Raw genomic sequence first — 16,119 nt, 5'->3', positions numbered from 1 at the left:
AATGAGGCATCAGTGATTATATTGTCTGAGCGTGTCTGTTCTGTTCTCCCCTTTTCTCAAATAACTGTACCTTGCATATTAGTATGTTCCAGAGTGAAACTGGCTATGGCAAAGAATCCCCTTCAGTTAGTTCCTTTCCTTGTTCTAAAATAATTTGTTGTGAGAGCTATAAAAATGAGTTAATTACAATACAAAGCAAACAAACATTAGGAGAAGAATTGGGATGTTTAGTTTTGTCTCTGGACTTTCCTGGTATCTTTATACATCTGCCTTCCAGATAGTAAAAACTTATAAAAGGGACTGCTCCTCTTTTAACAATACAGCATCAAACACGTGGTTGCCACAAAACCAGTTATTACAGTGCAACTAATAATTATAGTAATCTTGTGAAGATTAAAGTTCTAATATAAAGCATCTTGGAAACCAATTTCATAGATACGAAAATACCTGCAGAGAATATTTCTTAATTAATCCTTGATTAATGCAGTGGGGTTTACACTGCTCTCAGAATGAATGAAATAAAAGTTTTTTGGGAAGAAAATAAATATAAATCTGTAGGTGCTGACTAGTCCTAGTGGAAATGGATATCTGTTCTATATTTATTAAAAACAAACAAAACAGCCATTTACCATAAGCACATCTGTTTGGACACAGGGTTCCCTTAAGACAAACTAGTGTCATGTAAGTGCAGTTGTTCTGAGTAAAAACCAACATAGGTATGTTTAAGCAACCAGCTTATATTTCAGGCTGAAGGGACACAAGCAATTGAAGCTTCTGTTCCCAGACAGATCACATATGCCATGGAAATAAAATAAAAAATAAAACCACACAAACCAACAAAAAACCTTTATGAAGTCCTTCAGTTTAGGATAGTGAGGAATTGAATGTGGAGGAAGACAAAAGGAAATGGCATAATTTTTTTTAGAGAGAAGGAAAATACTGAACGTTTCTTTTTATAAAGTATAAATATTGCCATTGATAAAATTGGGAGACTGTTACAGCCCAGCTGAAAAGCAGTTTCAGAAGTAGACCTGTTGGAAAACTGGAAGACTCTAAAAGTTTTTCATATTGATTGAATTAGACTATAGGGGCTAAAAAGCATGTGCTCACATGGAACCGGGTCAGTGGTTATTTCCAAAGAATATTTAACAATTTCTGTTTAATGTTACTCAATGTCTGGGGACCTATCAAGAGAACTGAAGGCTTGATCTAGACAGAGCTTCATGGACATTGCTGTGGTGCCAAGTATAAGTAAAAGGAGGAATAGTTTCTCTTGCGGACCAGGCAGTTAATGCTGTATGGAGAGAGAAGAATCTCAAGCTCATAGTTAATGAGAAGTTCTTGTTCATGAATAACTGTCTGGGCTGAAAGGTCAGAGTTGGCATGACTGTAGTGTGGATCCCAAATGAAGCAACAAAAAAATGAGAGGATAGACGGATCTTCACTTCTGTTTCATTTAAGCTAATTACTGCAGTGACCATCTGGTAACTAGAGTGTAACTTCTTTTAAAAGAATTTGTATGCATACATATTTGTATGTGCACCTGCATATGCCATGTGTATATCTAAGGAGCTTATCATTGTCATGATAACATTGTGCAAAGGAAGGTGAAGATTAATAAATTGGCATATCTTCTCTTGAAATACTGTCTTTTAACGTACTTGGCTGTGGGGCACTTTACCATGGGTTGCAGTCAAGTGCTATTTCTTGAATTGTTTGAAACTAATCTACGCAACATGCTATAAATTCTATTGTAGCAAACAGCTATACTTTTGAAAGAAGTACCTAGTCGAAGTAAAACTGAGGGTCCGTTCCCAGCATATGTAACTCTGTGTAGCTGCATTTAGATTGTAGAATGAAACCAGTCTGAGTTGAGGTTGTATTTCTAGTTAAACTGATTTGTTTTCCTGGATTTACTGTTTTCAGTGATGCTAGGATTACAGTGATATTTATTGGATGTAAAGCCTAGGTATGTATTGACTGTAACCAGAATTTGTAACAGTTTTTGAAATACATTATTAAATTGACCATTTGTCCTTGCTTTTACAAATATCGGTGCAAATGCAGATAGATTTATTTGAACAAGTCAGGTCTATTATAATTTTCACTTAAACATGAGTTGTTATATTGCTAATGAACTGCACGTAACAGAAACATATGGCTACTGCTGCTTTGCTAACAGAATTTTTAGTTTAATCCCATGGCTATATAGTCTGCAGAACTGTAAATTTAATACAAAGGAAGATCTGTTCTCTGCATAGCTGTAAAATAAAACTAAGATGGTGTTGGATTTCAGTGTTGTGCCTAGCAGTTCCTTTAATTGTGATGATAAAAAAAAAATACTCACTCCATGGATAGCTCCTAAATTTTTTGTTGAAATACACAGCCTATTTCTGTTACTACATTCACAGTTTTACTTGCTTAATTTTCATATTCCCTAATACTTTACAAGACCTTACATTAGCACTGTTTCTGGGATTCCCAATGTGGTGATGTTTCGTTGTATGCTATTTCAGTTATGACTCTTTAGATCTTAAAAAGAACATACTGCCACTAGTTAGTGGTTTTGTTTAATGTATTCAGTCTTAATTAGGGTGGGCATTTAGACAGATTTATCTCATGGCTAAAACTTGAACTATGTTTATGGTTAAAGCAGTGTTTCTCAACATTTTTATTTGAAGCTAGATGTGATATCTACCTTAAAATGTTTTCATCAACCCTTCTCATTCCATAATAATTTTTTCTGTTTCGAAAGCAGTAGAAATTGACATATTGGGTGGTTGTGGGGGTTGGGGCAGAATGTACGTGTAGGTGGTTTTCTTCTGTGACGACTGTGGAGGTGCAGCATACAAAGTGAAAACAGTGGGCCAAAATTTCAACTTTTCTTAATATTCAGAAAATAGCATGATAGGATAGGCTTCTAACATTATGTTTGTACCCCAGAAGTAAAAGATGAGACACATTTTATTTCTAGATAAACACTATAAATTGCAAAACCAGGAATTTTGCACGTGAGATATCAAGATGGTAGAAGCAATTTTACATGGGCTTGCAAAAAGTGAGTTGCTGATGGTGGAAATTGACCTGAATTTGGCAATTTTAGAGAATTCCCAGAATGCATGTGACTTGAATCTACCCTCTCCCTCGATCCTTAAAATGCTATTTACTACAATTTTGTCACTGGTAAACACAACTGTTTTCAAAGTGTCTTCTTAGTAGAAAAGGCTCTATGGTTTTGGACTTGCAGCTTGCTAATGTACATAGGATTTTAAATGTTGCTATTTAACATCACTGGTTTTGATCTGTTTTTATACGATGACGAGAACTGGCTTCTCGGTTTTTTAGTTGGCAGTTACTTTGGTTTTCTTATGCTATTTTATTTTTGAAGTGATTTCCAAATCTGCACTTTTATTAAGCTCTCTTTAAAATTCTTAATATTTTGTCCCCAAAGAAGTGTCATAGTGGGTCCCACTATAGGCGTACATATATGATACAAATGAAGGACTACATTGTTTTGAAACTGAAGCCAGTAGGGGAACTGAGGTTCATGAAGAAGTAGGAAGTAGAAGAGTAGCCATTGTCTTGTCAGTCCACTCCAACGGTTCATAACAGGAGGGTGGAACCCAGTGAATAACTGTCCAGCAAATCCTATCAGTTGTGACGTTTGAACATCAAGCTTGCATTATTTCAGGAAACTTCTGAAAAGAATGTAGTCTTTAATTTCTTAAAAAGAAAAAAAGAAGGGAAAATAAAACTATCGAATGCTCTCTCCTATACAACAGGGTAAGAAAGTTCCAGTTCAAACTCTGTTGTTATGATCCAAGTCTTGCTTGTGTGCGATGACATCATACTCTTTGCCAAAGAACAAACCGCTCAGTTTTATGGATAGAAAGCTGAATATCTGACTTAGAGCAGAGGGTAATCATCTCTGTTGATTTGCGCATGCTGGGATGCTGTGCTGAAGCTGTTGAGCATATGCAAGTGATTTGGGGCATTGTGAGAGTATTAAAAGTTGCATTAGATTTACAGAAAATTATCCCTTGAACCTTTGAACAGATGATATGAAAGTGTCAGGAAGGACTTTGAAAATTCAAGGGCGCTATCAATATTAGTGGCCTTTGTACCCATATCCTTTTCATTAAAACACAGCTCCAGATGCTGTGAAAGAGATTAACAATACTTCTCCAAATCCTTCATCCCAGGTTGGTGATGGATGCACTGAAGGAACAGATAGGGGAGGAGATCTGGTGATCTTTTCTGAGTCAGTCATCAGGGAAATCTCAGTCATGGAATCAGTCTTTCATCTGGAAGTATGTGATGTATTATTCTAGTAACTAGCACTTTAATTCATTGGGACCACATCTGAGCTGGGCACCCTGTGTTTCAGACACTGTCTTGGGCAAGGTAAACAAAAACAGATGAGTCAACCTGAACCTGAGTAGTATGCTGAAGTACAAGAGTTACTGTCTCACCTGTCTCACTATAAGTTCCAGAGACCTCTCTTGACAGAGAATGTCACAGAATGTGACTTTTTTATTATATATAGAAAAGATACTATCCCTGTGAATTTTTCTTCACATTATGCAGCTGATTTACATACCAGTACAGTTGTGAACTCTGAAAGACCAATGTCATAATCATTTTTTACTAATACAGCTTTTATCCCTCATTCCAGTGTCCTGCTTAACACCTGTAGCAGGATCCACCTTCACACAAATGCAAGGAAAAAAAGCTGTGTTTCTCTTCTTACTGGAAGAACTTTTTTTTTCCCCCCACAAGATTGGGTTCTTACTCTTTGTGACATCTGTGTACATGCACACTTGTGTGCGTAATTACACCAAGCACATTGTTTGCTGGAATGATGAATGTTTGTAAATAGGGCTCAAGGGGACAGGATACTCCAACTTGCATATTCTTTGTACAAAGCAGAAAAAGCCCCACACAGACACACCCTTTCAAGATCCTGCAGACATAAATGTAATAGTGGGACAAAGGGGTAATGGCATTCTCTCAAAAAGAAATATAAATATTATAGACTTGAAATAGGAATGCATAATAAACAGTTTGTGAATCAAAAGTGCTGTGGACTTTAAGAAACATTCCTTTCATTCTCGGGAAACAGCAATTGACTAAACTCAGTTAATACTTTTAATATTTGCACCTTCTTTTAAAAGAAAGTATTTCATATTTTTAAATCAGGTCAGCAATACTAAGCTGCAATGGTGAAAGAACACTGAGCAAGTGTAACTTCACTTGTTTTTACCTTACACTTTGATTATTCACTTTTTCATCTGTGAAATCTTGGTACTTCGTGGTTCACTGAAGATCTGTCTCAGAATATGGCTTTACTCTGGCATTCTTGTTGTGACCCATGTAATCTATAGTATTTCTGATTCTGCAGAGATATTCACTGAACCAGGAACACAGGAGAATATGTGGAGATCAGGGGGGGAAAAAGCTTTTATTAAGAAGCTGGATTGATTTAAAAGATAAACACTTACACTGACTTCCAACCACAACATGGTTACAGAAATACTTACAGATGTCTCTCTCACTCACAGTATTTTAACTTTTACTCTTTTTTTTATTGTGTGATTTATTAATTGTATCAATGAACCATTTCATTAACTTTAAAAAAAACATTCTCATTAGTGTCATGCTGTCCTTCTAAGACTTAGGTTTGTACCTAGGATACTTACTTGCACAAATACATTATAGTCTTCCCAAATATAATTTTTACCTCTGAATCGTCTTTCAGTCATGAGCCCTGTATACTAATCTATTATGATTTTGGCAATTTACTTATATAAAATATAAACATCTGTGTATAGAAAAGCTGTATTTGGTGAGTAGAAGGTTGGCTTGGTAGGAAAATGATTTTATTTCAAACTGTAGTAGTGATCTGTTGGAACTTTAGTTAAGTATTTGGGCATTTATTAACAGATCTTGTTTTCCACTGGACATGCGAACTGCTCTTTGGCCTCTGCAATGACATTACTATTTTTAAAGAGATGGGAAATCAGTAAAATGGGGGAGAAGAATGCAAATACTGCTTTCTGAATAAATTAAAGTCCAGTCATCTGAAGAGGTGACTGGAGAGATTCGAGTCTCAGTGAAATCCTTTTCAGGGATTTGAATTCCATGTTGCATGTGTCCCCAAATCTTTATCTGGGAAAGCGAGCTTAAAAACATAGGGCTTGTGTTAAAAAATGGATCATAACTACATGTTGAGGAATCAGCTTGATAGCTTTGGGAGATTTATAAAGAAAGAAACTACATGGACATGACCTTTCATAAGTCATATAAATAGAAAGTATTTTGTGGTTATACTTCTATTTGCTTGTTTCCGAGAGCATTGGAAGTATATTTTTACATTTAGATATATTGTAAATCCACTTCATATTGTTTTAAGTAATTCAGACTATATACATATTATAAAAAAAAAGTTGTCTTGTCTCATGGTCTCTGAACATGAGGGTCCTTTAAAGGGTGGGTATTCATCTACATTTTTAGTTCCTAGTACAGTTCTTCTCAGTATTCAAAGTGTAAAAAGTAGATAGCAATGCAAAGATAAGTGTGAAAGAAATATCTTTTAGTGACTGTTAGCAAGGAAATATCTTGGCATGTGGCAAGGTAATACAGAGAGCGCCTGAACCCTGACAGTACTAGAATTAATTGTATCACTACATAAATCTTGAATCTCCATTACTGATCATTTCAAATGAAAATTCTAAATAGAGAACATCTAAAACACTGGTGAAAACAAGTCTTCCATGCACTGAAGACGCATACACAAATACATGTAAATATGTACAACTGAATGTAGTGTTCGCCCAGAATCAGCATGTTTTTCACTAATATGCGAAGCCTAGATGAACTAATTAAAGTGCCTCCTCCTTCACTTTCTCTGCCTTGCTGTCCCCAAATGGTTCCTCATTTAGGATGCTGGTGTTATTAATCCAAATATTAATTTTAATACTACTTGTCCTTTGCTTGCTGTTGCCATAACTTTCTAACGTGACTCTTTAAGGCACTCAGAGCGTATTTACCATACATACAACCTTTTTGTAAAAGAGTCAATCATTGTTTGTGACTAAGCTTTAAATAGTCATTTATGTAGGATATGTGCTTATAAGGAAACATTTAAATTTTCAGTCTTATGATTTCAACTGGATTCTCACAGTGTTGCTCAGGTTTTGCTGTCCTTTATTCCACCAGTAGCACCACTGATGGAAAGTACCTTATTGCAATATTTGTTGGTAGGAGAAATAAGATCTGGATTTTTGAGAACTGTTTTTGTGGTGCTCTTGATTTAAAGGTGAAAAGTTGTTTGTCAAGACATGGCAACATTGGCGTGGTCTGGGTGGGTGCAACTGCTGCTCACTGTTTAAGAACAGGCAGGGTGACCTATACCAAATAAGCTTTGAAGTCTCCGAACATTTTGTGCATCCCATTATCAGTTGGTGATGGCAGAGACAGGTGATTGCTTTGACTGAGGTTTTAGGAAAGATATGGTGGTGTTGGAATCTCTTTCCTGCCTACAAAACTTCATCAGATTAATAGGGGCATCTCAGATTAATGTACTTTTTTAATGGTAAAACTGTAGAGTTTTAACAAAATTTATCTGCTTTCCTTAGAAATTAGGATAGAAGTAAACAAAACAAAAATTAAGCAGCACTCTGTAGTGTTGGATAAATTGGGGTCCTAGGAAACAAAAGCACTTTTCTGTGAATGTATGGAAGAAACAAGTCTGAGAATACCTCCCTGCAATCTAGTTTCCTAATATTGTTTCTCCCTGTTTTGTGTTATTTTTTCTAGTTTGTTGCAGAGACATTCCAAACTATGTAAACTTTGGTTTTAATCTTATTTTAATCTGATGTGATACCTGATATTAGAGCAAGTAGAGCTAATACACTTGGACTTGAGTTTCATTGAACAAATTGAAATTTAAGATCATGAGCATCTTACATACCAGTCTCTTTTAAAAATATAAAATATTCCCTACTGTCATGTCATTAAAACATACCTAATAAATACAGTTTTTCAGTGAGGACTTAGAAAGATTCAGTCAATATGATGGAATGATCTTCTCTTGCAAATATACTTTGCATCTCTTGTTTCTACATAATCATTTTGTATACATTTTAGCTCACTTGGAATCAGTCAGAAATAGTGATTTTAGACTGCACCTAATATTAATTTTAGACTGTGCCTCACCTAGATTATTTATTTCAAATTTGAGTCCCAAACTTACCAAATCATGGGTTTGACCTTTGAAGAAATCAGCCTCATTTTCTTAGTGTTTTTCAGACTTAAGCGAACAGTATTGCTGTGGTAAAAGTGTCACCCCAACTTTTTCTGCTGTCAAAATAAATTAACTTTTATCTACTTAAATGACTTTAATCTTGAAAGTTGTGTATCTAACATGTATTTTCATGGAAAAGAATGTTATTCTTTCTTCTTAACCATTTGTCTTTTCTCATGCTTTTCCTACCAGCATTTTTTACCTAACTCTGATAGTAACTCATTGTGAAAGTAGTGGTAAATTACCATGACCATAATAAAAGAAAATGGCATAGGCAAAACAGGTCTCAAGTTTATATTTGCAAGTCTGAAAACAAAACAAAACCCTGGGTTGTTACTCACTCTTAAAGAAAAAAGTGTTTGTTTTCATGTTCAATTATTGATGCCCAAAGATATACTTGGAGGTCTTGCTGATACTTTTTAATGCTTAGTAGATATTTATTTAAATTTGTTTTAATGAAGAAAACTCAGTATCTTGTCCTATAAGTAAGCTCTTCAGATTCTGCAAAGTTGTTCCCAGACTACGATTTTCACCTAACTTTTAAAGCAGGAATTACACTGGGCTCAAATGCACTCTTTGCCCAGACTGAGGCGAGTGTTTTGCTGCGTTACCTTGGGACAGGGACTGTGTTTGGAACACTGTGATGCTGTGGGCAGTGCACACAAGGTAACTGCCTTTGTTTTCATTAAAGATCGTGTTTAAAGAATCCGTATTCCTTGATCAGACCTGGTGGGTTTCCTGGAAGACAGAAGAAAGAATTTCCTGGAATAATTATATATTCTCCCTAGAGTGAAGCAGATTTCTCAGTCTCATTTGCCACTTCACATTCCCTAGCCTGCTTTCTCCTAGTTTTGTTATTTTTAAAAAACACATTACATGTAGAAAAAGGTTGGGAGAACATGTAACTGTTTGTATGAAAGCTGGCTAGTGAAAGTGCTACACAGTAACGGTACAAGTTGCTTGCGCTTTATTTGACAGTTGCTCTTCAAGTTATTGCATGCTGTCATTTGGAGGAAAAAGGCCAAACTTTGCTAACCTTTGTGATGCAAGTAGGCCATTAGTACTAGTGAAGTAAATAGTGTGTGTATTCTTCTCTGCTGCAATTCACATTTCAGCTTTAAAAACAAATTCTGTTGTGCACTTCTCTGATCAGTTGTTAATAAGTGTCGTTCCATTACAGGTATGTATCATGCAAAATTACATGGGTTAAGTTTGACCCCAAGATAAATTACCTTTCTGAATGCATGTTATTCTCATGCATTTCCTCTGGAGACCTTTTTTCTCCAGAAAGGATCCTGAAATATAAATTTCACAGTCAACTTCTGTGAAGCTGACTGACTTGGTAGGGCTGAGAGGTACCACATTCAAGTAAGTGTCTGTTAAAAGACTTCCACTCATCATAAGCTGGCTGCAGATGCTAAGATCAATGCTGACTCAGTCCTCCATGTTCTCATCCATATTCTGCCTTTCTATTCCACTTTCCTCCCCGCCCCCCATCACATCACAGAAGTTGTAAATTGCATTTATCCTTTGCTTATATTGTTTTAAACAATCCCCTCCCCTCCCCTCCCTGTTTGCTGGAGGTTTCCACCCCCTTGATTACAGTCATACCACAAAGACAATTGAGGAGTAGTGAGAGCTGAAAGGTCAGAAACCTCCCAGAAGAGGTAGGAATGATCAGCTGGGACTGGAAATCTCCTGAAGCAGATTTGTCCTGACCATACAGTTTGGAGGCTTCTGCAACATCAGTTGTCTGCGTGGCCTCTCCTTACCCAAGGGAACATCCAGTAGGTTGAACAACTTGTATGCTCTTCCTTACCTCACTTTTATCCCCAAACCAATTGCTGTTTAAGCTTATGGTACAAACTTAACAGCCCTACCAGAAGTCCTGCTCCCTTGTCTAATTTCCTACCATCCCCTAGGCCAGAAACTGCTTGTCCTCCCCAAAGTATGCCAATACTCTTCCTGCACATTGTTTCCCATCCTTTCTACCAAATCCTAAGTTTCTTTTCTTCTCATTCTTGCTTTACAGTTAATCGCGCTAAACCAGTCCTGATACCAGGTCCTTGCTTTATGCATCGGCCCATTGCACACTCTTTCCTCCCAGCCTCATCCCCCCTGCCTCCCACGTCTTCCACTTCCATGGAAAGGCAGGTCTTGCCACTGCCTGGAATAAACCTGCAGTCACTTACTGCTTTATGCATTGCTATTTGGTGCAGGGAATTGCACTTGCATGCCAAATACAGAAATACCTCCTCTTGAAAGAATAATCAGAGGTTGCAAGGTGATTCTTTGTTGATAAGTAAGAAAAGGTAATAACTGATTTTCCAGATTCTGCATCTTTAAGGAAAAGGAACTGTAATGTACAACTTGGTTGGACTCCAGGCACAAAAGGAAATGGGTTATAGCAGTTGTGACTGTGCAGAGCAGATGTTTTGGTTGGACTGGCTATCGACCATCTGACTCATAATAAATTGTCAGTTCCAGTAAATTCCCAGTTTTCAATTACAGTAGGTAGGATACGAGAAAACAATACCATTTGGATGGTGTATTTAAAGTGGTTTTGATGATAATTTTCATAAAAAACTCATACTAACTTTGTAAAAAGATTAAGTATCTTGCAAAGGGAGCAGCTGTAAACATTGAAGCATGCATTTGAATGTAAATTTAGATTGATATGAATGAACACTAACAAATGGTTGTTTAGGCAGTGCCGACACAATTAGAAGTAGGATTTTAAGTTTTAGTTTGGAGTCTTGTGATACCTGAAGTCTTTTCCTGAAGTTTTTTGGGGAAAAAGAATTTCTAAATGTCTTCAAACTTCCATTTTCATCTGTTCTGTGCTGCATTTGTATTTTCACATGACCTCTTGTTCTTGAGCTTCAAAAATACATACTTAATTCATGAACCTTTCATCTGCACTGGCTAAGTAGACAAAGGGTAAATTAGAATAAAATACCATGAGCTTTCTCTTTATGCTTTTCTTTGTGAAAAGTTTTATTTATTCCTATAAGTTGTTGCTAGAAGGTCTCTGCAATAGAAAAAAGTCTATGGGTTGAAAATCTTTACTTTTTTTTTAATTTTGTTCCTTTCTCACCACACTGCTTTACTATGTATATTTTGCATTTCCACAGCACTTTGGAGGTTTAGTCAAGGATCAGTCCACATTGTGCATAGTATTCTGTAAACATAGGAAACCACTTGCAGTTCTTGAGAAAGAAAACTATTTATTTTCAGTGTTAAATGTTGTAACCATTTTTTTTCCTGTTTGATTTGAATGGGCATTTTCTGAAATGAGGAAAAGGTTATTTAAAACAAAAAACAAACATGATAGCAAGATGGCAGAAAGACACCATGAAAATCTATGCTGGATCTTTTACATTGCAGTGTGCTAGAGGTTTGGGGTTTTTTTTTACTATCGAGCATAAGACTGTTGTGGAAAAAAATAATAGGTGTGCATTGTCACATGCTTAACTAATGATTTCAACCATTTTTACAAACACTCAGTTTTTAAACCTCAAAATTCCTGTGGCCCAGGATGTGTTCTCTGTTCAGTGGAAGTTCATTTTAATAATACCTTCTGTAGAGTGTTGTGTGGAAAAAGTTCTATGAGTATAAAATGGTACTTTAATGTGGCAGTTCTAACCTTGGATGCTAATGTTTATGGAAAATTCCCATTCTTAATTTTTACAAAATTAGTTTTTTTCTTAAATATAAAAACAATTTTTAAAATAAAATCCTCTAACATTGTGTTGTGAGTTAAATACAAATTATGAGAAGGAACATGGTTACTTAAAAAATGTGTTGTGACTTTAGTTCAACAGCCTCTTTTTTTCCTAAAAGGGAATAATATTTCTGAAGCAATTGGATGTCACTCTCTCTTTTGAAGCCAACTGAAAAATAAAAATAGAGGTGATTTTTGCTTTGCTGTTCTGTTTAAATCTGACCCGTTTTTTGAGAGAAATACGCATGCAGAAATGGGAAAGGGGAAGACACTGCCTGAGCAGAGTTTGATAAGAAGCATTGAAACAACCTGTGCCTTTGGACGCTTTGGTGTAATGGAAGGATCTCGGCCCCTGTTCTGGGGAAATGTCATTGCCTGGTAATACAAGGATCCATCATCTTACCTAGTCAGTAACAGGTTTGTAGAGATGACCAGGAGAGAGATCACTGAAGGAGTTGAGCTGTGACTGGCACAGACAACATCAAAAAGGTCTATTAGTTGAAAAGCTTTCCACAGTTTATCTGTAAGACGTGGTTTTGGTTTAGTTTTATAAACAGCAGTTGTAACAAACATACTAGGGTTGAATGCAGTTCTACCAAGCAGATTCTTGCATAAATAGAAGTAACAAAGTCTGAAAGGAATGAACAGTATGGTGTCAGATACAAGGGACTTTGTCATAAATCTGTGTAAATCTGCAGCCACCTGAGGAATAAGGTTGAGCAGCTTCATGGTGTCCTGCACTGCATCTTTTAAAACCTACAGGAATGCTGGTTTTGGGGGTCTTTTTTAAGTTACAGTTTTCATTTCTCAGGGCCAAAAATATGAATCCATGTGAAAAGTGGTAGTTATAGAAGGATGCCAATTTCTTTACTCAAATTTGCATTGGACAGTAGCTGTATGAACATAATGCAGTGCTGTGCTGGCCACAGTAGTTGCTGTAGTGTTTGTTGTGTGTTATTTTTGTAAATGAAAAAAAAAATCACATCTCAGTTTATTGCTCTTACTACACGCATCAGCTTATTGCAGCTTAACGTGCAAAGATACCGTGATGGTTTATGTCGTTGTGTGGTTTGGTTTTTTTACCTGGCATGAGTCTTCATATTAAAGCAGCCACTAGTGAGTGTAGAAAATACAATGTAATATTACTGTATGGGTTAATGGATGCTGTACTGGTGTTCACCTAATCTGTTTTGGCGTTGTTATTTTTTTCTTCCTTGTTTTGATTTTCTTTGATCAGTAAGCACTTGGATGATATTCTAGAAACTGGTCTTATGTGTGGTGTCAATCTGTGTGTGCACATCAACTTAAGCACTAATACTAAATGCAAGATAAAATATGTTTGGTTTTGTCCATGTAGCTTGTAAAATGCATGTAGGTTCTATTCTGTAAAAAACCAAATTATTTGAAAAGAATTAGCAACAAAAGAACACGGTCTCGGAAGAACTGTATACCTACACGACTGAACGTATTATATGTACTTGTCATCTCTTGAAAAATGCCCATTAAAATAAAACCTTTTAAATCATTAGCATTGCTACTTAATCTGTCTTAATAGTTCCTTTTGTTTGATTGACAATTAGCAAATTAATGGGAAGAAGCTAGTTAATGCCATACACCGCTTCACGAGTGAAAGCTGTTCCTTATTTAATTTTTTTCCTTAATGATGGAAATATATTAAATACTGGGGAAAAAGTTGGGGGAAGATTGTCCTCTTGGGTATTTTTTGTTGTTGTTTGTCTTGTTGAAAAAGGTTTTGTAATCTGTGCTGGTTCTTCTACTGTAGACGATAGTCCCACTCAGAAACGTAACGCTGAAGGGAACATTGTGGGTCACGAGATCCTGTCTGTTGCTGTTGCAGGCAACCATGCCATATAATCCCATCCATAAACTGATCATACCCCAACAGGACAGCAGCTAGGTTTTGTCCTCACCATTCATATGGAGTGTTGTCCTGCAACTTCAGGTTAAAACTGTGTTCTGATTTCTAGCCATAGTGTGCTCATGAAGCCATAATGTGCTTGTGGCCATTTTATAGGCATTTCCAAGAGTACACTTTTCTTTCAGCTGTCAGAAATGAGCTGCACACCAAGGCAGAATTTGAGAAGAGTCAGCTCTGTCTCAGTTTTCATTGAAGACAATTAGGCTTTTAAGACCCATTCTTCCCTGCAGTTTATCACTAAGTTTCTTGGCATGTTTTGTTCTGCATGTTAATAGCTGGTATGCAGCTAGTCTCTCTGGACGTTGACAGTTTCAGTCCTGCCAAAGCTTCAAATGGCACAAGGCAGTCTTCCTGAAACCACTCAGGAGTCACTTTTTTTTTTTTTCTCCCCAGATAGGGCAGGGTCTCCTAACAGTGTTTAAGTGGTTTGCATGTTCCTTCCTCACAGCTGCTTGTGGGACAGAGCATACCAGGGCAATACCAGGCCTATTTTTCAATGGTTACACTTTAGATTCCCCACTTAAGCATCTACTAAATAAATTGGTGTTTGACTTATTAGTTATCTGTAAGCTTATAAGTATTCAGTTTGTTATTTGCCATTTTATATTTATTGTTTTTTACGTACAGGATGTGAATGAAGATCCTGGAGAAGATGTTGCACTTCTCTCCGTTAGTTTTGAGGATGCGGAAGCTACTCAGGTTTTTCCTAAGCTGTACCTCTCCCCGCGTATTGAACAGTGAGTGAGACAGTTTTTTTTCTGGTGTTTTGATTCTACTTCATCTCTGAACTTTACAATTTTTTCCTGATATATGTGAGAAATGTTGGCTAGGTGATAACATGCTATTGCTTTAAATTGCCTACAGTCATAGTGATTACTGCAAGCGTGTGTGCGGTGGAGAAATGACAGATCTTCTTTTGGCTAGTTCTGTATCTATGGCTGGACCTCATATGAAGAAAAGTCATCACTGGCTACGTGTGGTATTCTCGTAGCATCATAATCTATGAAAACTGCTGTGTTTTCCTGTGGCAGTATATTTTGAGTGCCTCCTACGGTACAGCATAGTGATAGCTTTTTTGGTGGGGGAATCTTTAATTTCTTTTGGGAAGGTAAGTTCACTGCGTATACATAACACATTGTCCTGGTTTCAGCTGGGATAGAGTTAACTGTCTTCCTAGTAGCTGGTATGGTGCTATGTTTTGAGTTCAGTATGTGAAGAATGTTGATAACACTGATGTTTTCAGTTGTTGCTCAGTAGTGTTTAGACTATAGTCAAGGATTTTTCAGCTTCTCATGCCCAGCCAGGGCACCTGACCCAAACTGGCCAACGGTGTATTCCATACCATGTGACGTCCCATCTAGTTTAGGAACAGGGAAGGGGGGGGCAGGGAATCGCCGCTCAGGGACTGGCTGGGTGTTGGTCGGCAGGTGGTGAGCAATTGCCCTGCGCATCGTTTGTACATTTCAATCCTTTTATTACTACTGTTGTCATTTTATTAGTGTTATCATTATCATTATTAGTTTCTTCTTTTCTGTTCTATTAAACCCTTCTTATCTCAACCCACAAGTTTTACTTCTTTTCCTGATTTTCTCCCCCATCCCACTGGGTGGGGGGGAGTGAGTGAGTGGCTGCGTGGTGCTTAGTTGCTGGCTGGGGTTAAACCACGACACACATTTGAATAAAGTATTGTTGTAGAAGCTAAAGGGCTTTATTAATTGGTTTTTAGGAATTTGCAGCTTTAGTAAGTTACTTTTTTCAGGAGAATATCTGAATATTTCATTTTAAGATTGTTGAGCCGTACTGACCTGTTTACCAGTTGGCAAACAGATTTGCTGAGAAACAAATTTCTGCTCCTAAAATGGAAGGGTGAGGATTAGAAATCAGTCTGCTTTCATGAAATTTCTCTTCTTCCATTTCTGGAATTAAGAATGTCTTAATGCTCCTCCTTCCCTTCAGTATCTCAGTCTTGTAATGTCTGCTTCAAAAAATTAACTACATTAGACTGTTCAGGTATACAACAGTCAAACTGCTCTAGCATTGTTTCAGTGATGCTTTGTTTTTCTGGTTAATACTGCAGTGGCTTTCCTCTGAACTGGTGATGACACTTCTGGGTAGAGAAGAAAGGATGGGAAATACTGACTACCACGGTTT

At 36.8% G+C, this 16,119-nt stretch overlaps 1 protein-coding gene across 5 annotated transcripts in view; it reads left to right on the top strand.

Moving 5' to 3' along the window:
• Window positions 1-16,119, top strand: part of BABAM2 (BRISC and BRCA1 A complex member 2) — a 180,604-nt gene that overhangs the window by 82,074 nt on the left and 82,411 nt on the right. For all 5 annotated transcript variants that reach the window (XM_075042888.1, XM_075042885.1, XM_075042886.1 and 2 more), the window contains exon 7: window positions 14,596-14,705. In XM_075042888.1, the coding sequence (XP_074898989.1) occupies window positions 14,596-14,705 (110 nt within the window). The remainder of the gene's footprint in view (window positions 1-14,595; window positions 14,706-16,119) is intronic.

Source organism: Buteo buteo, chromosome 12 (assembly GCF_964188355.1).
Source record: "Buteo buteo chromosome 12, bButBut1.hap1.1, whole genome shotgun sequence".
Taxonomy (NCBI): domain Eukaryota; kingdom Metazoa; phylum Chordata; class Aves; order Accipitriformes; family Accipitridae; genus Buteo; species Buteo buteo.
This window is presented reverse-complemented; position numbering and strand designations above follow the sequence as displayed.